This window comes from Oryzias latipes, chromosome 17 (genome assembly GCF_053564925.1).
Source record: "Oryzias latipes strain Hd-rR chromosome 17, Olatipes_Hd-rR_3.1".
Classification (NCBI taxonomy): Eukaryota; Metazoa; Chordata; class Actinopteri; order Beloniformes; family Adrianichthyidae; genus Oryzias; species Oryzias latipes.
Genome location: NC_136253.1, coordinates 27,149,294 through 27,174,546, shown reverse-complemented (window position 1 = coordinate 27,174,546; position 25,253 = coordinate 27,149,294). Strand labels below are relative to the sequence as shown.

The 25,253-nt window shown below is 40.5% G+C and overlaps 1 protein-coding gene across 1 annotated transcript in view; it reads right to left on the bottom strand.

Moving 5' to 3' along the window:
• LOC101173740 (neurocan core protein) overlaps positions 1 to 18,326 on the bottom strand; it is a 37,999-nt gene extending 19,673 nt beyond the window's left edge. The window contains exons 1-12 of the mRNA XM_078934884.1: positions 18,191 to 18,326; positions 17,849 to 18,113; positions 7,557 to 7,651; positions 6,048 to 6,251; positions 4,560 to 4,742; positions 3,969 to 4,143; positions 2,677 to 2,804; positions 1,980 to 2,264; positions 1,463 to 1,606; positions 1,266 to 1,334; positions 1,038 to 1,195; positions 816 to 966 (exon numbers count right to left, since the gene is read on the bottom strand). Coding sequence (XP_078791010.1) covers positions 816 to 966; positions 1,038 to 1,195; positions 1,266 to 1,334; positions 1,463 to 1,606; positions 1,980 to 2,264; positions 2,677 to 2,804; positions 3,969 to 4,143; positions 4,560 to 4,742; positions 6,048 to 6,251; positions 7,557 to 7,629 — 1,570 coding nt within the window. The 5' untranslated portion in view covers positions 7,630 to 7,651; positions 17,849 to 18,113; positions 18,191 to 18,326. The remainder of the gene's footprint in view (positions 1 to 815; positions 967 to 1,037; positions 1,196 to 1,265; positions 1,335 to 1,462; positions 1,607 to 1,979; positions 2,265 to 2,676; positions 2,805 to 3,968; positions 4,144 to 4,559; positions 4,743 to 6,047; positions 6,252 to 7,556; positions 7,652 to 17,848; positions 18,114 to 18,190) is intronic.
• Between the last annotated feature and the right edge of the window lie 6,927 nt (positions 18,327 to 25,253).

Genomic DNA, 25,253 nt, shown 5'->3' with positions numbered 1-25,253 from the left:
GAAGCAACACATGTCAGTCTGTCCCTAAAACCGATTTTTTTTTTACATATCCATGTGTGACTGTCAAAAACTAAGAAATATAATTATAACAGTAAGCACTGCAGGGACTTGTGAGCCGAAGCAACCTCTTTTTTTATTAAGGCTGTTTTATTAACAGTGGTTTTGCTCAAAAGGTATTTTTTTTATGAAGCTTCTCTTTTGTCAGAAAAAGAAAAATAAGGTAGACATCTTCTATCATAACTAGTACATTTTATTTAATGCTTTTTCTTTATCAAGCCAAAGACAATCCCATTGATTTCAGCACCGCAGCTCACATGCTAGCACTGTCTGCAGAGGGCAGGCACATTTTGAGGAGACCAGATGCTAACAGCTGGAACTCCTTGCCTGTCACACCTGGCATCAATCACAGCTTGTTAGTGTATCTGCAGGAGAGGCAGGACGAGCTCCTGAGAAAAGGTCAACGGGACTTCAGTTTATCTTCAGACTTTCAGGGTACACATTCTTGCCATCACACAGTCCACTAAAAGAAAGCTGCTGCACCCCTGTTTTCTAAAGGCATACTAATTCTTGTACTAATTCTTTGAATACCGGTTACTATCATATTAAGCTTCTCATCAATCAATGCCTGGGAAAAAAAGCTGCCAATGAGCCACCATCCTTTTATCCCTTTTCCTAATTTCACCTCTTCCCTGCAATTCCTTAAACACAAAATACAATAGAAGAAGAACAAAGCAGCAAAAAGAAAACAGCAGATAGAAAATTTCTTTTACTGGGCAATTATTAACAAGCTGAAGAAGAAGACAGAAATTATTCACCTGGTGATGCTACACTGGAAGGATTTGAGTTAGTTTCTTTTGTTGCTGTGTCCTTTTCCTCTGCATTTGGTGCCTGGGTTCCCGCCTCATCGTCAGTCCCTGCCAGATAGTTCCACGGCTTCCAAATGGACTTCACAATTTTTGAGATCACCTAAAGAGATTCGACTTGATTCAAACAATTCTTTTTTTTAAATGTTTAAAATGCCAAGAAGATCATGAAACCTTTTTCTCTGTGGGGGTTGGATGGACTGGAGGTCGAAGAAACTCCTTAGAATCTGGGCCGGCCTCTGCTGGGTCACCCCAGTCAAAAGAGCTCTGTCCTGGCATCAGCTGGAGGGTCACAAATGACCCTGAAGACTCTGAGGACCAGGGGTCTGTGGCTTCAAATGGTAGAGTGACCAATTATTTCAGTCATTTTTGGACATCAGTCTAACCTCAGTGCAGACTTACAAGTGGAGTGAAGAGAAGGGTCGTCCTCCAGCTCAACCAGTCCGGTCCAGTTTGATGAAACGTTGTCATCTAAGAATAATGTGCAATTAAACCAATTAATGTCATTTTGTTTTCCTGTTTGATTTGGATTGAATCTTCAGTTAACCAGCTGATAAATGACAAACAACTGTAGTGCCCATGACAGATGAGTGTCAAACCTCTGATCGTAGTGGTTTGTTGTGTAGTCAGGTTGGATCCATCTGTCGCTGCAGAGTCAGCGTCACTGGAGCCTGTGAGATAGCTCCAGGGCTTCCACAGGGAGCTGTAGATCTGAGAAACAGAAGCCATCTCTTCCACTTTACCTAAAAGCCAGGTTTAAAGGAGTTTAGTGCTCAAGTGTCCACACATATGGTTTAATTTAGATGAAAATGGCAATAACAGTCAGCGCAGGATCCGGCACTGGCAGCTGAGGACACTGATGTTTAACGTTACCCGTTCTCCTTTTGTCTGCCAATCTCACAGCTCTCAAATACATTACATTGGCCGCGTTAACAGAAATGACTGTTATTGTCATTATAATTGCTCTAAAGGCTGTTATTTTTTAACTAATGTTTAAACTGAATTTATGTCAGAATTTCTGATTGCCTTTTTTAAAAAAAAGATCTTTATCAATTTGTACATTTACTGTGAATAAAACAGCTATGTTTGTTAGGTATGATAAAACTGTAATTCTACCTCTGTAGCAGTAGGCATCATACAGTCTTGTGGCGTTGTTAGCCGTGCTGTTTGGCGTCACAGTGTGAACTCCAGGCTGGGATCCTTCACAGTCTGGGTGAGGCCAGGTCACCGAGAAGCGGACGCTGCCATCAGCTAACCAGCCTGGGGCACAGCTGTCCAGACCAGCCCTCCAGGCTAGATAAAGCTGTCCCACCGTTGCCAGCTGGCCCCCAAGGGACACACAACGGTCTGAGGCTGAAGACAGTGATAATCTGTCTGGGACCGAGGAGTGGAACACTTCACCTGGAGGAGGAAGAAACCACACCAAGACTTCTCAACAAGCAGATGATTAATGTTTAAAAATAATAAATTTAGATAGAAATATACACAATTTATTCCGTCTTTGCATAAAAGGTGCTGTTTTTTTAGGATCTGCATGCATGTTTAAATAACAGATATTTATTGGTCAACAGAAGTGGGACAAAAAAAATGTTTGTCCTGGTTTGACATATTAGACTACTATCTCACATATTTTAATCTATTTTCAAACTAGAAAATCTAAATAATAGATTTTCTTTTTTAATCATTTCCAAACAAAATCAAGCCATCGGTGTGTCTTTGTTTTACTCTGGAGTGATGGATAATTTAAAAAAAAATTAGCAAACAAAAGCAAAAAGGCTAATGGGTTTTTGGTTGTGTCTTTTTGTGTTTTTACCATCCAGTTCGTTAGCAAAGCAGTACACATCAAACAGCTCTTTCGGGTCTCTCTTCCCATAATTCCTCACTCCGGCAGAATACTCCTCGTGTCCATAGCAACCAAGCTCAGGCTGCTGCACGGAATAACTGCAGACACAAACATGTGCAAGTCACAACTGGGGTTAACTTTGTTATTTAAATCTATTATGAAGAAACCAACAACATAATTGTGAGCGTTTTAGCACACAAAGCTCTACAGTCAACGTTTTTTTAATTGTTTTTGAAGGTCAGGTAATAATGAATTTACACATAAAGGACACAATTAGAATACTGTATATAAAGAGGTAATTACCTTTTTGAAAACAAATATAATTAAAAACAAAACTCTGAGGATTATAAAATGAAAAATAAAAGATTGATTTATTAAAATTCAAAGAAAAATAATTTATAAAAACAATGCCTTTTATTTTTAAACAATATATATATAGCTTACATGGATGTGGGTTTTTAATTGTACTTTTTGGTTGTAATAACATTTGTTTTTAGGATTTCAAGATCATTTGGTAAAAGCTTAAAGAAAGCTTCAAGTATTCAAAAAATAAGCAGTTTACTGTGCAAGAAGTTACCAGCTTTGGGCAAAACATAAACAAAAACCACAGAAAAGTGTCAGATTCCTTTTAAATGTGAATTTGACAACACTTCAGCTAAAAGAGTAAAAAAATCTTTAAGACTGTTCATCATATATTCTATTGCTGAGAAATAAAAAAATTTAATTTGGTGACAATGCAAAATATATTGGAATTTCACAGGTTCCAGCCTTAGGAGTGAAACACGTGTCTTGTTTCTGGATTTTTGGTGCCAGACAAAATCATAAATGCAAATGAGCCTAGGAGAAGGAAATTGGCACGGATAAAAATGTGTCTGTAAGCTATCTTGTAGGCTAACCAGCCATTCAAAGCAATAAAATGATTTGATTGCGGTAAACAGACATCTGCATATGAACAAACAGAATCTATTTACCAGAAGATTTTGAAACCACAGACTCTCTAGATCCCATGTCTTGTTTATTTTTAGTTTCAGCTGCATAGGTGGCTGTCATTCATGTTTTGGTTGCTTTTAAAAATATAATGTAAATATGTATGTTTTTAGTGGCGTGGGAGTATGTAACAGATATAAAAAATTCTTGGCTAAATAATAAAAATGGTTGTATGTTGGCGGGTGATAAATCCTTACACTGAAAACATTCATTACATCTAGTATTTAATTCAACATGAGTGTTGCATAGAAAGCAAACGTGTTTTGTGTCCTCACCGGACAGTCTGATCCTCTAACCATCCAGCTGAGCAGCTGGCAAAGCCGTGGTGGTAGGCTGCCCACAGCTGCGCTGCTGAGGCTATCTGAGCGGAGTTCTCCTGGCACGCTTGCTGGGCATCTCTGAATGTGAGGGCGTAGCGACTGTTGGGAGCCTGGTAGTGAAACACTACACCTACAAACAAAGACAGGTGTTATTACACTGTTTCTGTTTCACTGATCAGATGAAAAAGAGATCATCGTATCATATATTTAATAATGAGATGATTTTTAATAATGGGAGTTATTTTCATTTATTGTAAATATTTAGTTGTGTTTGTAGAATTGCACGTTTGTTGGCCTGAAAACTGCTAAATGTAACACATTCAGTGAGAATATTAAGCTTCATTAATTAATTATTGATGAAAAAGTGTTTTATGCACCTAAAAAGCTGTGATTCTTTGGAACCCGTTTTTTGCTGAAAAATTCATGCTTCACTTGATTACACACAAAGAAAAACATGCTGATTTCTCAGTTTTAATCCCTCCAATGTGAATCTGTGGCACTGAACATTTCAAATAATTAAACTCTCATCAGGGCCTGAAGACTTACCCGAGACCACCAGGGCCACAGTGTCTCTCTCATAGTCGTTGCCAATGACAACCTGACAGTGGTAAGTGCCTGAGTCGTTGATACGGAGGCTGGAGATCTCCATGGTAGCATTCAGAGGATTGGCAGTGTATCCTGGCAGAATGATGCGGCCACTGAAAGCCTTATTCACCTTGATTACATCACCTTTGGCACACAAAGAAAGCTTCTTTCATTACAAGTGTTTGCTGGCATCCTGAAGCTTTTGAAAGCGTCATTAACTCTAAAAGTGTGTAGAATTAAAGGCTCTAAAACTACAACTTCACCTACAATGTGGCTCTGTGACAAACACTTTTCCAAGAGTAAACTTAATCTACTCTGATTCTTCCTTCTTATGAGTTAGATAGAAGTTTATAAACATTAATTTGCTGGATTAATTACTCTTGTTTTTTTTGCTTGTCATGAAGCACAAGCTTTAACTCTGAGTTTAAATCCTACTGTTTGACTGTTCTGTGAGGGCATCCTGCACTGTATCTTAGCTGTTTCTACTATTGCACCCTTCTGGACGAAGATTTCAAAAGTATTTCCAGGAATCTCCTGAAGCCACTCTCCCGGTTTGGGGGTCATAACCCTGAGTGTTCTAATGACCGCAGGAAACACTTTTTCCTTCACTTTCCACATTTTTTTTTCTTTGCTCTCCTTCAGCCAGTAGTATTTTTAATCTTTTTATACTCTATCCAGCTCTTTAATGTTTCCATCTCTTCAACTTGTTACCTAACATCACAACATTGTTCTCCCTCTTGTCCAGCCCTACTTTGTCCAGTCTGTAAGCCATTACTATTTTATCTTGGTATTTTAAATCCCAAAGGAGCTTGATCATTTTCAACTACCTTTGCAGGTGTTTCCCATCTTTAAGTTGGGACTTTTAGTCCAGATGTGTCTGTACACCAAGCTGGCCTCTTGGTTATGGTATTCCATGTATGCCCTGCCTGCGAGCATCTCCCTGCTCGGTTTTTACCTCAAGTCCTGCCTGGTGTGGTAGATCCTGGCCTCTGTTGATTTAGGAGTTAGAGCCTGCGCCTGTGCTGCAATGTTTAGCACCTCTGTGATGTCTTTCTTTCCAGATCTGGGGTTCCATGAGTTATATTTAAACTATATAGCTTACTGAGAAACAATTTTTGCTGATTAAAACAAGACACCAAAATAACTTGATTCATTAATTTGCTACATTGAGAGTGAAAGCACATTCAGACATTCTATGCTCAGCCTGCCTCAATCTGTTTAAGAAAAGCTAAATGTGTTTTTTATGGGGCCTGTTGTAAAGTTTCCCACTAATTCTTGCAGGGGTACACTAAACCTTTTAACTCTTAGTACATCTCACATGTCTGAGGTGCACTTTGTGTTACGTTAGGTATGAAAAGTGCAATATAAATAAATATTGATTTGATTTAAGGTAATATCAGTAATGAAAAAATGCATAGTTAAAGACAATGAGTTTGATCTTTTTTTAACCTTTAGCAGAAAGAACAATTTGCTCCTGAGGAGCATCTTCTCCTCCACTCGGTGGCCTGGTGTGAGTCCACAGGATGTTTGGAGTCTGGATGGAGGAGCTGGTTTGGAGGGTAAAGGCACACGGGAGAACAGCTGTACCAGCAAGCATTTGTTTTTCTGTCTGATGCATTATTCTGCGCATGTTCACAATCGATGAGGCTCCACCTAGGCAAGACAGACAATGAACCAATCAAGAGCTTGTAATTCAACTTTTGAGGACTGAGCAACCAAAACAAATTTCCTGTAAAAATGTTTTATTTCATATTTTAGTGTGTGGTAAAGGAGCTCATTTTTTCCTAAAGTATCCCACGACATGCCTACATGCCCACATTTCTTCCAAACATCCTTGACATGTCAGTCAACCAGATGTTTGGAGGAGACACCAAAGTGGAGAAAACAAATTGCCAAGTGATTTTTGACAAATGACTCTTTGGGAATCACCTTGTTGTGGCAAAAAAAATGCTATTATATGCCTGTCAGACTGTGTTATCATTACCATTCTTCATGTAGTGGCAACCAAAGCAGCGCAAATTAGTTATGTGTTTGTGGTTGCTTTTATCAAAGGACCAAAGGATGGAGATTCTTATCTTCATAGGATATTTCAGTTTTAGAAAAACAGACTGAGAATGAATCAGAAAGGTGCTGTAATGCATTTGGAAAGAAAACTAATTATAATATTGTGACAAGACTGCTTCTTTATCAGTGTAATAGAAAGAAAAGAGGTGATTCTCAATACTTTGTCATCATACTATATTCCAGACAAAGTGGAAGAAGACCAAAAAAGTATATAAAATATGTGCGTGGGCTCAAACCAAGTTGTGTTTCCAAGAGACTCCTAAGACTCTTTGCAATTTCATTACCATGTTTGCAGACAGACACCTGAAACATTTGTTATTTGGGCAGAAAAAAAAGAATGCCAGCTTCTGAAACATTACTCATACACCCGTGCTAAAGAATTGTAGACACAGCTGCTTGAAGGACCTGCAGTACCCTAACCACAACATCAGCTCAGAGCTTGTCTGTCTCTTGTTCCATAATTGTGAATTTAATACATGGTTGTTATAGAACAGATGGATGACTCAACTTGCATAAATTACTTTGGATGAGTTCCAGCTCAGTCGCTCTCTAGAATGTCTGCAAACATCCCCGCTATGTCAGTCTGAGCTTCAAATAGTCACATGAACACAGACCTGTCTGGTTTAATCCATGTAAAGGTTCATGTGAGAAGGGGTTGTTCTGTCTTCTGATTCATCTTGTTCTCCCTCTTCAATTTAAAGCCCCCCAATCTATTTCTCCCTTTTTCCTCCTCATGAACCTTTTCTTCCCTTCTCCCCCTTAGCCTTCCTCAAGTTCACCTGCTCAAAGACATCACTGATAAATCAACTCATTTATTTCTTCCTGATTCATTTTTCTCTTGTAAAGGAAGCCAAAGAAAAGACAAGAAGTTAAGCTTGGAGATGGGAAACTCACCCAAGCCTGAAGAGAGCAGCAGCAAAAGCACATGCAGGATCTGCAGCCCAGCTGTGCCGTTAGCAGCCACCATCTTTGTGCTGCTGAGAAACAGTCTAGAAAATTTAGAGAGAAGGAAGAAAAACAAAAAGATCATTTTTATGGCCGAAAAATAGATCTTCGTATTCTGGTATTTAAAGTAGTTTTCGAGTCCTTTGTAGAAAAAGATAATTGAAGCAGAATGTTATTAGACCTTCCTTTTCAAATTAATAATAAAAAAAAGACTGTACATTTTTATTTGTTAGCATCACCAAAACTTATTCAGCCTAGGATGCCAAAACAAAAAACACTCAGCATGCAGCCAAGTATTATTTATTTTAGCAGATATTTCGACAGATTTAAAACCATACAGCTTTAGCTTTATATATAAATTTAGACAGCTGCTTATGGAAGTGCACAAACTAACATTTATGCTTAAGCACCCTAATAAAATCCTTAAAAAATAAAACGAAAATTAAAACGTTTAAAAAGGATTATAAGAAAGCAATCCATTGTTGATTTTTTTTTCCAGCCAAAACCATGTTGTGACGTTTGTTTGACCAGATGAAAGGTCGTGTACAGGAATAACTCATTACCTTGTCAAATCTTGTCAAAACCAATTAGACAACGTCAAATCACAGGGAACTGTGACGGAAAATTATCATTTCTTCTGTTTATATAGAAAACCATGAAAAAAAGAATTGAATGTTAAGCAAAGGAAGAAAAACAAATGTAAAGTACTTACTCTGTCATTAGTAGATTCACATCTTACCTGATTTATTCTTAAACAGAATAACCTAGTTTTCCTATTAACAAATACACACATGTAGTGAGTCACATAAAACTGTTTTTACTACAGCCATTAAATGCATCAGATCTAATTTTACTGCTTGGAGAGAGTGTTTGCCATAGAAACGTTGACTCAGACCAATCCTGACAAAACACTGCTTGCTGAGATTGTTTGGCTTCAATATGGCAATGTCTGTATGCAATGCAAAAATGGCAACCAAATGGACTTCACTTTGTTTCGAAATAAGCCAATTTCAATGGATAACATCAGACTCGCTCAGTCCCATTTACTTATACAGTCAATGGTCACTACTCAGACAAAGTTAAAGTCAAATTTGTGTGCAACTTTCTTGGATGCAAGTGTTTGGGGGGGGGGAAGCAGGTGCTTTGCCAAAGCAAATGGTTTTGGTCCATCCTGTTGAGAAGATGGTTTGCTATGGACTTCATTCAAACCAAACTTAACCCAACAACCCAGTGAAATGTCCCGATTACTGTTTGTAGTAGGAGTCAAAGTTATAAGACCAGACACTGGTGGAGATAAATTGAATTATTTTTTTTTATTATTATTTTTATTATTTTTTTATATACTTGGTAAACATGACCAGACCATGCCCAAAGGAGAATACCAAAAGGGTGGAGACATGAAGACAACCTGAGAATTGAGCAAAATAAGTGGACGACCTTAATATTAAAGAGTAGGTGCTTCGTTAAAGAAAAGCAGCTAAGTAAAGACTAGCTTTCCCCAGGTGTAATTAAAAATGTGAATGGAACTGAAAGTCAAACTCTACTAAACAGGATAACAGGAAAACCAAACATCACTAAAATCAAACCAGGGGAAAATACTAAAAGTTAATGAAAATAACCCTGCCTCTTTAAGTAGATTAGAATTAAAAATTAAAAACATGGTGGGAAAAAAAACATGTATTTAGGTTAAATGTTGTTATTATCTTATTATGGTGTGTTAATGTTATCCTAAACAAAATTAAAAAATAGAAAAAGTAAAGGTAGAAAATAAAAACAATCTAATGAAACACTGATATCGTGCTTTTCCTGGCAAAACTAAGCTGTGCATCCTACAGCAACGTTTCCTCTATAAATTTGTCAGAAAGATTGGATTGCCTTCTGCTTTACTGCAGTAAACCATAACTGCAGCATTTCCACTCCACAAACACTGAGAAAATCCGACCACACATCAAAAATTAGCTGCTGACTTTGCCAGAGGATTTGGCTCAGAGCCCAAAGCTTCACAGCTCAAAGGAGAGATGCCTGAGACAGAGCTGCACTGAAATGAAGATGAAGGTTTTTGATTTGAAGCAAACCTGCTTCTGCCGTGCTGATTGTAAGTTAAACGGCACAACTACATGTAGAGGATTCATTTATTTGTGTAAGTGCTACGATGATGACACCGTATTTTATATCAGAGGAGTGCTCGAAGAATCTTTAGGGTGCCGTTTTGCTTCTGCATTAGGCCCTTTCAATTGAAGTTACATAAACTAAATAATTCATCCAAGAAAACCTTTTTTGCATTCACCAAGGTAACAGCAGCTCATGCCAACTGTGTCCCTGATGCTTAGAAAGAAGATTATGCAACAGCAGCTGAAACCCTTATAAATTACAGGAATAATGGCACCTCTTTCCATGTGAAAGCTCGGTTAAACCTTCAACAGTATAAAACTGGAGTGTTTGAGCAAAAGAGAGGCATTCTTCTGCCCAAACTATACTTTCATTAAAAAAGAATTTGCTGCAAAGGTTTTAATAGTGGACAGCTTTTCGTCTGAAAGGGGGATCTGGTGTGGATAAGACACCGCTGTGCCACACACTTGGAGACATATCGTCTATGAAGGTGGGTTAGGACCTTGTGATGGGCTGTGACAGATTGGGGTCAAACCACTGAACTCTTTGCATTTGGAAGGCCCAAGTCGTCGGCTGAATCGGCTCAAAAACAATTCCTGTAGTCTTTGCCGAGAGTTGTGACAGAGAGGAGTTTGCCAATGAGAAAATTAGAGTGCTGTGTTTAGGAACCTGGAACTGGCAGGGACCCACCAAGAACAGCCACACCTACTAATACCCAAAGTTTAGCCTTGGGACATCTCAATGGATGCTATACAATGTGCAGCACTCTATGCCTACATAGACAGCAGCCATTCAGAGTTTTACTGGAGGGAATTTACAACACGCAGTGGTCATGCAATCACAGCAGCAGCATACTAACTAGCACAATCTTTTGTTAAAGACCAGACATCAGATGTTGTGAACGCCTCCCTCCAAATGGCCCCTCTTTACTCTCTCAGCCACACTTGTGTCTTGAAGAGAAAAGAGCCAGAAGTCTCTAAAATGCTCCAGTGGACTTCAATGTGGATGTCCATCTGACACATTTTCATGATGCCGCTTGAATAGGGTGAGTTCTTGGCTCATTGTCAGAGCTGGCAATCGGGCCGATAGTGATGTAAAGAGAGCTAACAGACGAGGCTGGCAGACCTACATAACAGCACGGCACCGGTCTATGAGTAACCTGAGTGGGTTCTTAGTCACCATGCAAACATGATTGGCCTTTAAACTGACATCTATTCCAGGTGAGAACACCTACAAACAGAAAGGATGAACGTGTGATGCTTCATTAGTAAAAAAGATTTGAGTTTTGACTCCATGGATGGGCTATTTTCTCAGTAAGGAACGGCAATAATTTTAATTTGGTCTTTAACTCAATACTTGCAAACTTTCTTCATGTTTACATCCCTGCTGCTTTGAAAATCAGCATCAAGTCAAGTGAGAAAGTTGTTTCATATTTTATTTATGCCATAAAGAGGATTCTGTGTTAAATAATCTTCATAATAAAGCGTTTAAAATGTGCAAAATGGGACAAATTTTACCTTGAAAAAAAATAAAAACATTTCAGTCAAATATGAACTTTTTGTTGTCAGAAATAGACACTAATATTCTTCCTTATTCATTTTCCTCTGCTAATAAGTTGTGTTTTCCAAAGGCCTGTTTAACTATTTTACCATAGGAGAGCTAGATAGATAAATAAAAAGAAAATGATCTTTTTTTTGTCTTAATCCTGCTATAGAAATAGCATTGATATTAAAGTATGCCACTTTTTTCTCTTCACGACGTTGTTCATGTTTCAAATCTATTTTTATGACTTTTTTTAATAGCAAGAGCAAAAACATTTCCCTTAAGACACAGTGATTAGTCACCACACTTACAACTTTCCTCCAGGAGCATACACAGCTGCTTTTACAGTTTCCTGATGGTCTTCTCATCACATAAGACCAACTCCAAACATGTTTTTTTAGACTGAGTTGTTTACAGCTTATGAAAAGATAAAATATCCAAAAACTTTAAGCACATATTTTACCCTCGGGTTTAAAAGGGTTTAAATAAATCACTCACAATCTAAGGGACCATATTAGAAAAAGTAAAGGTCTACACATGATTTTCTGACAGAAAAATGGTCCTTCAACTATAATCACATCTCACAAAACTATTACCTCGAGAGAGCAGCAGTGTGAGGAGCAGAATAACAGCACTGAATAAGTGACAGACAAAGTGGTATGGGAAGGACGATGAAGGAGAAGAACCAAAAGGAAGGTCATCTTATCAACATTTGGAAAATCACACCCACTATGATAAAAGCTCCAGGAAGAGATTGCAGAAGAAGCTACGCGAGTCTCCTTAATTTGCTTTTTGGGAAAGAAAAAACACACTCTGAGGAGATGTAATGGTGCTTTGAATCATTTGGTGGTCTGACTTGGATACATTTAATCCCGTCTGCAAACAAGATAAATACACTTTTAATGTCTGATGTAAAAATCCCTGTTAGAGCATAGTTGATGACCTTTTGCTGAAAATTGGCAGATGAACCGTGAAAGGAACCAGGTACGCCTTATGTACACACAAACACAGTTTTTTAGTTTTACTGCATGATGACTAACCATACTCAAAGGAACTAATGAGTCATGCCGCTCTGGACTCAAATGAAGCAAGAAAACTGGTCTGCCAAATTGATGCTCTATGCAAAGGAGTCAGGGGTTACAGGGTTTGAACCTTATAAAACAAAAAAAGTGAGGAAACGTGGATCTATTTTAATCAATACAAAAAGAAAGAACAGGAGTGCCTCTCTGGGTTTGTTACAACTCAGTAATTAACTAAAGAAACATCCCCATCGTTAATTACTCAGCCACAGTAAAAGCCCAAAAGAAAATTGTTTTCTGTCTTTTAAGACTAGTAGAAGAAGAAGCCGTTTCAGGAGGACAGCTTCAAGCTCTCCAGAAGACCCTCAGTTTTCAGTAAGTGTTTTCAAAATGAGGTTGTAAAGGGTTAATGCATGTGTCAACAATACCTGTTAGAGACTGACAGCTCTTATAAAGCCATCTGTTCCCAACGTCTAGTGTCATTAAGCTGCTGTGAAGCTACGGTCAACTGACCTGCAGCAGATGCTCTGCGATGCTCTTTTCTCACTCCACCTCTTCCTGCCGCTTCCTGACTTTGTTTTGAGGATATAAGTTTGGATGAGTTACTTGATGTAGTCAAGTGTGAGTTGGAAAATAAACCTAATTAAATTAGCTTCTCTAACACACAGGGGAATCCTATTCATTTCACGTGTGCTCCTATACATGTACATTTGGGAAGTGCCGCCACATACTGTGACTTTCAGAGGAAACGGAAAGCAGCCTCAAAGGGATTAATCAGTTCTATTGATTTCCAACCAATCGCCCTTTTGTGACAAAGGAAACATTTTCTTGTTACAGAAAAAGAAATCGTGTATTGTTCAAATACTAAAATCCATGTGTAACAATTTAGGCTTGGGCTGCAGTATTCAGAGAAGCCATTGTTTCAGTTCAGAGACTTAAATCTTTTCAATCCACAAAGGTAACTGATCCATGTGGCATTGTGGCACGGAACAAAAGTTTCTTGATTCAATTATATCTGACTGAAAGAGACCCACAAGACTGTCTAGCAGACACGTGGTTCCTTTGAAAATGGCTGAGAAAAATTAAATGTTGCCCTACTGGATTTTACAAGAAGAATGTTTTAAAGATGGATCAACAAAAAAAGCTTTGTCTCTATCGCTTTCATATCACAGAAGATTTTGCCTCCATCTTTATCTGCAACATCGATATTTAGTCTTTAAAGGTCAGGAGGTTTTGTATTGATCTTTATTAACTGTTTCTGTTAAAGTAAGACGCAAACTAAGCAACTGAATATTGAAAGCAAAATAGCTCTATTTTTGACTGTTGTTTAAACATCTGCTGATAAAACCTTGACATGCAACTTTACATGTGTGCATCAATCCATTTTTCTAACCACTAAAATATGTTTATAGAGTAATAAACACAAATCAAAAGCTCTATGTTGTATCTTTTGCTAAGTAGAATGACAGGCCATTGAGATAAAATGGGCTCCATAGGGAAGTGAAGCAGGCAGCTTGTGCCCCCCCAACATGTTTTCTAATTTCAATTCAATTCAATATTTGTCATTAGGAAAATGCTACAAGAAAGTGTTGAAAACACCAAAAAAAAAAATTCATCTAAGTAGGTCTTTAAGTAAAACCTTTTTTTTTTTTGCTGATTGTTCTTGAAGCAGTTTTGAGGCTAGATAAGAGACACATTTTTGAGTTTCCAGCTGATGTGCACAATAAACCTAAAACCTACACAAATTGTTTAACCGATGAATCATCATTCATTTTCCTACTATTTACATACAGTCCCCAAAATTTAAAAGATCCAAGCTCTGTTATGCTCTTTAAGTTGAAGAAAACCGGTGTTTGGGTAGATGTCACAATTTTTAAAATCCTTCCCATGACTGCTATTGGTTTGTCTGCTGTTTAGTTTCACAAATATTCGTGTGAGTCTGCCAAAACACAAAGCGTAAACAAAATGCAAAAAGAAACATCAGCTCCAAAAGGTTTTAAATGTGGTACAGAATAGTCCTGAAAGTTTTTAAAGTAATGTTTTAATTAGTTAAAAACTATCATTTTTATTGTGTTACTGGTAAAGTTAAAGGAAATCTGTAAAAAGAAGATTTTATTAGAGGTTAAAGGTTAAAGTTCTTAGGTTGGCTATTAGAAGGAAACTAATGAGGGACCAGGTGTAAGAAGCAGGGTTAGGCTTTTGGTGTCTTTAAACTTGAGGTCCCACAGATGCGCACAGTTTCTGCATCGACTGAAGCATAAATTGAGGTCTGCAGCCGGGCCACATTTCTGTCTGAAGAGAATGATGTTCAGAAAAGCAAACAGCAGGGAAATGAGGTTGAACAACGGATACAAGCATGGACAGACTGGCGGGACTTCATCCAAAGATTCCACTTCTTTAATGATGTGCTGAGTCTGTGGAATACCAATGAGGCGAGGAAAGGGTGGGGGGGGAACGCACTGTCCTTCAAGTGTTTATCGCCAAAGCCAAATGCTCACAGTCTGACTCTGACAGCTGATCATAGCATCAAACCCCAAAAACATTAGCTTCAGTGCAGGTTTTTATTATAATAAGCTGATAAAACTTCCCAATAACTTCTTATCCAACAACATTTGTCTTCCACTAGACCCTTGAAGGAGAGCTCCGGCCAAACACAAAGAATGGGACCTCTTTCTTTGTGTGGGTGAGCTGTTCAGCTGCGCTCACATTTACGCTGCTAATGATTGGCCTGGTGGGTTGCTTTAGTCCCTCCCGGCCTAAAGACAGATGTTGATTGATGGACTGGTGTGTCCAATCCCCTTTGGGGTTTTGGTAACGGGACACACACTCTGTAAAGGGGCTTTTAATATTCTAAGGAGTAGTGGGAGGCAGAGCTTCAGATTAAATCCACATCCAGCACCTCCAACAGTGCAGCATTCTCAGCTCCATGTCAAACAGGACCACGTGAGATTTGGGAGCTGTCCAGTGCTGAAAAGAATGAGCGTTTTTACTTCTCTGACTGAAAAGTCATTGTTAACCTCAAGCATTGCTCCATGCAGGCTGGAATGACCTACAGAGTTCACCTTTAGACCTGTACGATGCAGCATTCCTCACCACACAGCATGTGATCCAAACAAAACCCATCTGTTTTAGGGCAGCCTCTCACGAAGCTTGTCTCTCTGTCATAGGTGAAGCTTATCTGATCATAACTTGGCTGCTATAAGTGAGTACTGTTCCTCATTTGCATTTATATTACCCCATTCAGTTAGCTATTAACACTGTATTAGGGGAGAAATAGACGCCATAATCACGTAAATGACATATTAGAGTCTGCATTTTTTACTGCCGAGAGTATTATAAAATCCCAATTCTGAATTACTTTTGGTTTTTGTTGGAAATGCACTGCCGGGTAAATTTGTAAAAGTGGTGAAAATTCTAAACACTTGAAAGCATCATCACTGAACCGTCTTTTTAATTCATTAAAGTCCCACTTCTAATCATCTTTTGATCTATTGCAAAAGTGTTCCCAGTGGTCTTTTGATTATGATTTTGCCATTTTCAGCCTAAATCAAAAAACGTGTCATCTTCTAGGACATAGTTTCTGCAGAGCAGCAGGAGTTCATTAAAAATTTGCTTCTGAGTTGTGGGTCGAACCGTTAGTGTGGAGGAAGCCTGCCACCATTTCCCACCAACCATCTATTTACACTCTCTCCTGCTAGCTTACAGCCCCTCACACCCGCAACCTAACATCAAAAACAAAAATGGTGAGCGTTGTCAGAGCCATCCAGCTGTGCATTTTTGAGCCAGATGCCAGCTCAGACGAGGGAAAAGAAGACGTACGGGAATCTAGTCGTCTACAAGCAGATGCATCAGAATGGAGTGGATCAAGGAGCTTATGGCTTGTCGTAGTATCTTGTACATCATGCTTACAAGTTTTTTCCAACTGCATTTTTATCTGCTCCTGACTAACAACAATTTGAATAAATAAATACTTAGAAATGCAATATAAAGACACATTTTCTTTACATATATGTCCTCCATCATGACAAAAACGCCACAAGAACATGTTAAAAAAAACACAGAAAAAATTTATTTTCAGAGAGGGTAAAAATGTGGCATTTATCGTATATTAGCGGGAATTGGCACTGTTATGTTAGTAACCCCACAAACTTAAAATACAATGAACCTTTTTTAATGTACAGCAGCAAAAAACAAGTTTAATTAACACAGGGAACACAAGGGAGGATTCTTCTAAAAAATGGCGTATCTGAAATAGTTTTAATATTTGGACATAATGACACAGACTGGGGCTGACTGGGCAATAGCTGGTCTCCAGGCAGATGACTGTACTCTATTTTAGAACTGGATGCTGCTCCTATCCACGCTGCTCCCTGATCCCTCTCCTCGTATGAGTGCAGCCATCTGTAAACTCACATTAACACACACGCAACTACAGCGTGCATGCATGCCTGGCCTCATGACAGTCCACAGAATTCCTTCTCTGCAGCACCCGCATCCCGACAGCCCTGTAAACTTTCAGCTGGGTCCCTCGGCTTCATTTCATCCTCACATTCACTTTACTTCACTGATCTGGTTGCACCTATCACAAACACAAACTCCTGCTTCAGCTTAATGCAATGCTGCTTAGTTAACACCGTCCAGCTTCATGGCATGCTGACACACAGCTGGTGGTGGGCATACTAAAACAACAATAGAAGAAAAGACTTGGACTCCTCCAGACTGATGAACAGAAGCGGGATGGGCTTTAATGGGGCAACAGGGGCTTTCATTGTCTCCGACAATCAGACAATACACCTCATTTGTCAAGGTGACCCAAACTGTTGTCCCCCTTCACTGGGATTTGTCCATGCAGTGTTTGTTTACAGAGGAGGCACTACTCCATACACGACCCTCCAGGATCCCTGCTGCCCACCAAACTGTCAGACTCATTGTTTTATTTTCATCTTAAAGTTGAGGTTTTGTAAAGATCAACATGATCAGCAGTTGCTCTGAAGAATCTCTGACCAAATTTTGACTGTAATTCCTGTTAATTTTCACCTGAAAACGCTTTGATGTACAAAGCAGGCTTGCCAAGCATCAAGAAACCAGAAGGAATCCATCAAAGAAAGAAAGAAAGAAAGAAAGAAAGATGTGATTCTTGGCAGAGGAAGCAAAGAGGACAAACAGACAAGGTTAGGCTACTTGCTGAGGTGAGGATTTACGCACAAACCTGGTAGTACAATACAGATCATTTTTAAAGACTGCTCAATAAAAAATATCCAGGGATTTGTTTCAGATTGATGCCGTGGCCGCTTGGAGGAGGATCAGTCACTAAAAATCATTTAATCGCTTTTATTTATTGCAGCTGAATATGCTCACATGGCGCGTGGGTGTGTGGGGTTGGACCGAATCACCGATTCATTCTTAGTCCAAGTTTCGCCAAAAGTGGAGGTTTGCTTCGTGAGGTAAAATCCCTCCCAATGAATGAGCACATGCAGATGAGCGATGTCATAAGCGCCTCCAGCGGTTTGAGCGGTGACACACTGACCAAATGACTGATTTCATGAAGCGTGCGTGCGCCGGCTCTCTTACCGTCTCTGAAGGAACAAGGTGCGCGTCGCTGGTGCAGCCTTCAGGAATGACAGCGAAAGCTTTGCGCCTCAGCGAAGGTGCTCCCAGCAGCTGCCGGCGGGAGCAGAAGAGTCGGGTGGAGGAGAGAGAAAAAAGGGTGAAGCAGCACTTTGTGGAGGAGAGCTGGAGGAGTGCGTCTCGGGACTTTTCACTCCTTCTTCCACATGATCCTCTCCGCGCAGCAGCAGCAGTCCGCACCGCCGGTCATCCCCCCAGACACTGATATCTGCAAGATCACAGCAGAGAGGGTGACGCACGGGCGCGCAAACAGCAAGGTGGTCCTTCTGCCCCCCCCCTCCGCACCAGCAGCAGCAGCAGCACTGAGGGACAGAAGCAGCATCGGTTTGAACAAAGGCAAGCGGGGACAGGCAGACGCAGCGCCCCCGTTCAATAGGGGATGGGAGGGGAGAGTGGGGGTGAAAAGGAGACGGGGGTGGACTTTATCATGAGAGCATAATCCGATTCCTGCATAAACCTCAAACGCTGATCTGGTGTCTGTGAAGTGGAATCCACACGTGAGCTTACAGTGACCAGCGGCTGAACTCCTCATGTCCCCCCACATATCCACACACATTCTGGATTTGATAGAAGTCCCAAACCATGAAGCTCCCGCCTTCTGTTTAAATCAAACTTTAACTGTTAATGTGCGCATAAGTGTGTGTGTGGAGGGGGGGGGTGCATTTGACTCAGACTGAGCAGATTTAAGCATAACAGCTGATCAGTGAAAACACACACAGCTGCCACCAAATCCTCCAACATCCCTAAATTGCAAAAGAATTAAAGGAAACCCAATAGCATTCACTACAGTCTGAAGACTGTCATCTGAGGCTGCGTGACCTGAGGTCCAGCTCCTACACTGATCCTTGTCAGTGATAAACCACAAGTAGAGGAGGAGCAGCCTCCTCTTAATCTATCAGTCTTTCAAGATGCCTGTAATGCAAAAATACTCTGCACTCTTTAAAAAACTTGGGTTATTTCTTCAGCCCAATTCTTGCGTATTGCTGCTGCTGCAGCAAACAGTACATACTTAAATCTCATTAGATTCATTAAATATAGTGAATATTAACTAAACTAAACTAAGATGTTATACAAATCAATAATAATATTAGCAAATATAGACATTTTCATTTAGATAATTACTTTTAGAGAATTTAATGTCTTTAATTCAAAATTTATTTTGGCACTCTTCCATAAAACATTTACTTTACAGCAGAAACTCAGTTGATTAGCCTTTTTTGCACAATTTGTATTCAAACTCCAATTGCTAATACAGAATCATCAAGACATCCTGCAGCAAAGAATACAAGAAAAAAAAACATGCTGGATATTAAAATACAGTTTTATTTTACTACAATTTTACACAAACCTCTGGTAGCACTGACAAAACTGTTAAACATGTTTTCTTGGAGCAATGACATCTTCCAAATTGTGTGCAGACAAACATGAAACATAGCAGAAGCACTATTTCACTCTCTTGACAGACAAAAACAGAAGCAAGAATAAAAGTGAATGCTCTGTTTTCTGTTTGGATTTAAAAATATACTGCTATACTCAATTTTTGTGCAAAGGTTGTGGTAACCCTTGTTTTCAGGAGCTAACTTGCCTTAAATGCACATTTCTGAATGTTTAAGGTTAAACAAAAGCTGTGAAACAAAGTTTAACTGACAGAAGTCGTGGTGCACCACAACAAACAGACTTCACTTGGAAAAGCTGCCACATAAAAAAAACAACAACATCTGAAATCAACAGTACACTTTTTATTTTAAATCCTGCATTTTTTCGAAGGAGTGTTGTGGACAGATGAAGGCTCTGCAGAAATATGTTTGTAGGCTGTGGTATGTGTGTGAAAAGGTACTCGGAGTGTACAACACAACACAATTTCTGCTGTTTGTGTTGGGAAATACAACAACAAAACATGAATAGATAGTCTTTCTGAGTGTTTGGGACTCTGATTTCAAAAACTAAAAGAAAAAAATATTAGTTACAACTTAGGAGGGTGAGGTCAACACAAAATGTGAGAAAAACAATTTAATTCATAACATAGACAGTAAAATAAGAAGAGATTAAGAAAATGTGCTGTTTAGTCTCATAATTTAGTTTTTTTTCCTGCAATTCTTATTATGTTACCTGTAAAAAAAACATCAGAACAACTGAAACAATCAAATTAGTTTCCATCATAACTAATTTGATATAAACATAAAATTATAAATCCAAATCAATATGGTTTTAGAAAAAACAGATCAACCTCATTAGCTATCATTGAGGCTGCGGAGGAAATCACAAATGCTCTGGACGAAAAGAAATATGCAGCTGGAAATTTCATTGACTTAAAAAAAAGCATTTGACACTCTCAATCATGACATCCTACTTGACAAACTGGAAGTGTATGTGATAAGAGGACTAGCGTTAACGTGGGTCAAAAGCTATTTAAAGGGAAGAAAACAATTTGTCAAGATTGATGAATTTACATCAAAATCCAAAGAGATAAGTTGTGGTGTCCCACAAGGATCAATTTTGGGCCCGCTGCTTTTAAACATTTACATAAATGATATATTCAATGTTTCAAAGCTTATGAAACTCATATTATTTGCTGATGACACAATCATATTCTATTCTACAGACAATCATAGGGAAGTTATCAATGTGGTAAACACAGAGTTAAACAAAATAAAATTATGGATGGATTACAACAAATTATCTTTGAACTTAGATAAAACCAAAGTGATGTTTTTTGGAAACTACAACGCCAATAAAGAGCTTTTAATTTAAATAAACGTCTTAATTGAAAGTGTTACAGAAATCAAATTCTTAGGGGTTTTTATTGATGACAAACTAAGTTGGAAGCCACACATCAGACACATACAAACTAAAGTCTCAAAAAGTGTTTCAATCGTAAATAGATCTAAACATATCTTAGAAAACAAAAGTAGATATTACGATATTACCATATTTCACCTACTGTATAGAAATCTGGAGCTCACTACATCCTCTCTTTTTACTTCAAAAATGAGCCATCAGAATTGTACATAATGCCGGATATCTTGATCATACAAGCAATTTATCAATCTAGACTTTTAAAACTGTATGACCTTGTGGATTTTTGCCCTGCGAAACTTCTATACAGAGCCAGAAAAGAAAAGTTTCAGTGCATCGGTGTGTGGCACTAAACTTTGGAACGGGTTAAAGAATGAGCTCAAACAATGTTCAAATATCCAAATATTCAAGAAAATGTATAAAGAAACTCTGATTTCAGGAAATGAAGATAAGAAGAGTTAAGGATCAACAGGTGTTTGAATAATTCCAAATACATGTGTGAACTTGATTGTGGTGAAATAATCAAAGCTCTTTTAATTACAACTAATGAGTATTACATTGTAATGTGCAATAATGATTACTGAAAGGTTTGAATTACAAAAAACAAGCCATCGATTTTGTTTACTTGATCTGCAATGCGTAGCAATAATTACTGGTTTAATGTGATAATGTGTTCTAATGATAAACAATATATCGGTTACCGTTACTCTTTACTGAAATCATGAATGAATGTTTTCTGAAGATAATCAATCATTTTGTTACTTGAAAAGAATCTATCTGATCAGAACCGGATTTAAAAAACTGTAAAACTATCAAATGAATGAACTCAGTAGGGGTGGGATTATATAAGCTTGCTTCTTTCCGCTCCTTTTCAAGGAATAAATCAAGCTTATACTTTAGTTAATGATCACTGTATTTAATCAAGCAAATGTGACATAATTGACTTTTTGTTTTATTTTATTTTATGTCTTTTTAATCTATGCATTTCATCATTTCTGTAACGAATTTGATAATTATGTGTAAATTCTTTTTTGCTTTGACTACAATGCTTGAAATAAATCAATAAATCAAGTCAAATCAAATCATTACGTCAAATGAACACTGTTTAAGTTTTATCCTACATATTTTTTTAAAATAATAAATACATTGGATATACAAACTATTGCATGTTGTTGCTTCAATTTACCTTTTGTCTTGCTGTTGAGCCATTCCCTCCAAAGTTCTCCCCACAGAAAGGTTTGTCATGACGTCGTGGACGTGGCAGACCCAGTTGCTGAAACCCGGAAGTAAACTCTCGACCAGAAATAGTTTGTAAAGAGTATTTAAGTCTCCAGGGGCTTTACAGAGTCTCCAAGAGAGCGTAGCTTGAGAAATCTTTGGATGACGCTTTGACGTCCCAGGAGCGCGGCGGACCGTGGAACCTGAGGAGCGTAATGTGGGGGAGCCGAGGACGGCGGGACCAACTTGAGGTGGAGCAGGACGCCGAGGACGGCGGGATCGATGTGGAGCGAGGCGTGGGCGCCGAGGACGGCGGGACCAGCGTGGAACGTGGAGAGGAGCTCAACCGCGGGAACCAGCATGACCAGTGGGAGATGAACCTGAAGGTGAGTACAAGCGAGGTAAGTAACAACGTGACTTGACAAGGTTTAGAGAATACTAAAGGGCCAGACATAAGCACCGGAGTAAGTATAACAAACTGGCGCTGGATACTGGAGAAGACAACCCTTATGAAGGCAGGCAGGAGATGAGGAGATGCAGGACAGCTGGTTCCAATCAGCAGAGCAGGAGCAGGAGTGCTGGGAGGGGGAGGTGGCTGACACAGCCACCATGACAGTACCCCCCCCTCAACGACCGCCTCCAGGCGGTCCAGGACGGCGATCCGGGTGGGCCCGGAAGAAGTCGTCCAGGAGGGAACGGTCCAGAATCAGGGAGCGCGAGATCCATGAACGCTCCTCCGGACCGTACCCCTCCCAGTCCACCAGGTACTGGAAGCCGCGACCCCGGCGACGGATGTCCAGGATCCGACTAACGGTGAAAGCAGGAGCGCCGTCGATGACCCGGGCGGGAGGCGGGGAAGCGGATGGCGGGCAAAGTGGACTTTCCTGAAAGGGCTTGATGTTCGAGATATGGAACGAGGGATGTACCTTTAAAGCCGCCGGGAGCCGCAGTCTGACACAGGTTGGGGTAATGATTCTCTCAATAGTATACGGACCAATATAGCGGGGCGCCAGTTTACGAGAGGTAGATTGCAGGGGTATATTCTTGGAGGAAAGCCAGACTTTTTGACCGGGTCGGTAGTCGGGACCCGCTCTCCTGCGACGGTTGGCGATCCGACAATTACTGTCCCGTGTACGCAGGAGAGCGGCCTTGGCCTGGCGCCAAACGCGTTGAACGCGTTGGAGGTGGTGTTGCACAGAAGGGACGGCCAAATCCAGTTCATGAGAGGGGAACAGAGGTGGAGAATAACCGAGAGAGGCTTCGAAGGGTGACATACCGGTGGCAGCGGAGGGATGGTTATTATGTGCGTACTCAATCCAAACGAGGAACTTGGACCAACTGGACGGGTTCTGGGCCGCCAGACAACGGAGTGCGGCCTCCAACTCCTGATTTGCACGTTCAGCTTGGCCGTTAGATTGGGGGTGGTATCCTGAGGTCAGGCTTACCGTGGCGCCAAGAGCAGAGCAAAAAGAACGCCAAACCTGGGACACGAACTGGGGTCCCCGGTCTGAAACAATGTCTGTGGGTATCCCGTGATGCCTGAAGACCTGGTGAACTAGAACGTCAGCCATTTCGGTGGCCGTAGGAAGTTTAGGTAGGGGAATGAACTGAACGGCTTTGGAAAAACGATCGATTACGGTGAGAATAACTGTATTACCTTGGGAAGGAGGTAACCCAGTGACGAAGTCTAATGCGAGGTGGGACCAAGGGCGCCCGGCGACGGGCAGAGGGTGGAGGAGGCCGGCGGGAGGTGAATTGGAGGACTTAGATCTGGCACACACCGTACAGGCGGCGACGAACTCCCTGGTATCCTGCTCCATGGAAGGCCAGAAAAACCTGCGTTTAATGAGATTTAGAGTCCTTTGGACACCCCCATGGCAGGATACCCGGGACGCGTGCCCCCACACCAGGACATCGGAACGGAGTGAGGAGGGAACATACAGAGTGTTAGCGGGGGGAGGAGGATGGTCGGGTTCTTCGCCTTGGGCCTGCTGGACACGGGTCTCGATATCCCAGGTGAGGTTACCAATGACACATGTGGGGGGTATGATGGGAACCGCCTCATGATGATCGTGGGCGCTGAATATTCGCGAGAGGGCATCAGGTTTTACATTGCGACTGCCGGGACGATATGTGATGGTGAAAGTGAAGCGATCGAAGAAAAGACACCAACGGGCCTGACGAGAGTTAAGGCGTTTAGCTGTACGGAGATAAGCTAGGTTTTTATGGTCGGTCCATACAATGAAGGGATGCTCAGCCCCCTCAAGCCAATGACGCCACTCCTCCAGCGCGAGCTTAATGGCAAGGAGTTCGCGGTTGCCCACGTCATAATTTTGTTCCGCGGGGGACAGTTTACGCGAGAAAAAGGCGCATGGCTTGAGTTTGCCTGTGGTGTCTTCACGTTGAGAAAGGACGGCTCCGACCCCAGAATCGGAGGCGTCAACCTCCACGATAAATTGACGTCGCGGGTCGGGTTGTATTAGAATAGGAGCAGTGACGAACATTCTCTTTAGGGTCTCAAAGGCATTTTGAGCCTCTGGGCTCCAAATGAACGGTTGATTGATGGACGTGAGTCTGGTGAGAGGGGCGGCGAGACTGCTATAGTTCCGAATGAACCTTCGATAAAAATTAGCGAAACCAAGGAAACGTTGCAATTGTTTACGTGAGCTGGGAGTCTCCCATTCAGCGACTGCAGAGACCTTTGCCGGATCAGGACGGATGTTGCCGGCTTCAATAATAAAACCGAGAAAGGAAACGGTGGAGACATGAAATTCACACTTCTCGGCTTTAACAAAAAGTCGATTCTCTAGGAGACGTTCGAGAACCTGGCGTACGTGGAAGGTGTGGAGTTCAGAATTAGGTGAATAAATGAGAATGTCGTCGAGATAGACAAAAACAAATCTATTAAGAAAGTCACGGAGGACGTCATTGACTAGGTGTTGGAAGACTGCTGGGGCGTTAGTGAGCCCAAAGGGCATCACCAAATACTCAAAATGCCCAAGCGGGGTGTTAAACGCAGTCTTCCATTCGTCCCCCTCCTTCATGCGAACCAGGTGATACGCGTTACGGAGATCCAATTTCGAAAACACACGCGCTTCCTGAACAGAGTCTAAGGCGGAGCTGATGAGTGGCAGGGAGTATTTGTTTTTAACAGTGATTTGGTTTAACTCACGGTAGTCGATACAAGGGCGCAGGGTCTTGTCTTTCTTCTGGACGAAGAAAAACCCTGCGCCGACGGGAGAGGACGAGGGGCGAATATGACCTGAGGCGAGAGACTCGTGAATGTATTTCTCCATAGCGAGCTTTTCTGGACCGGACAGATTAAATAGATGGC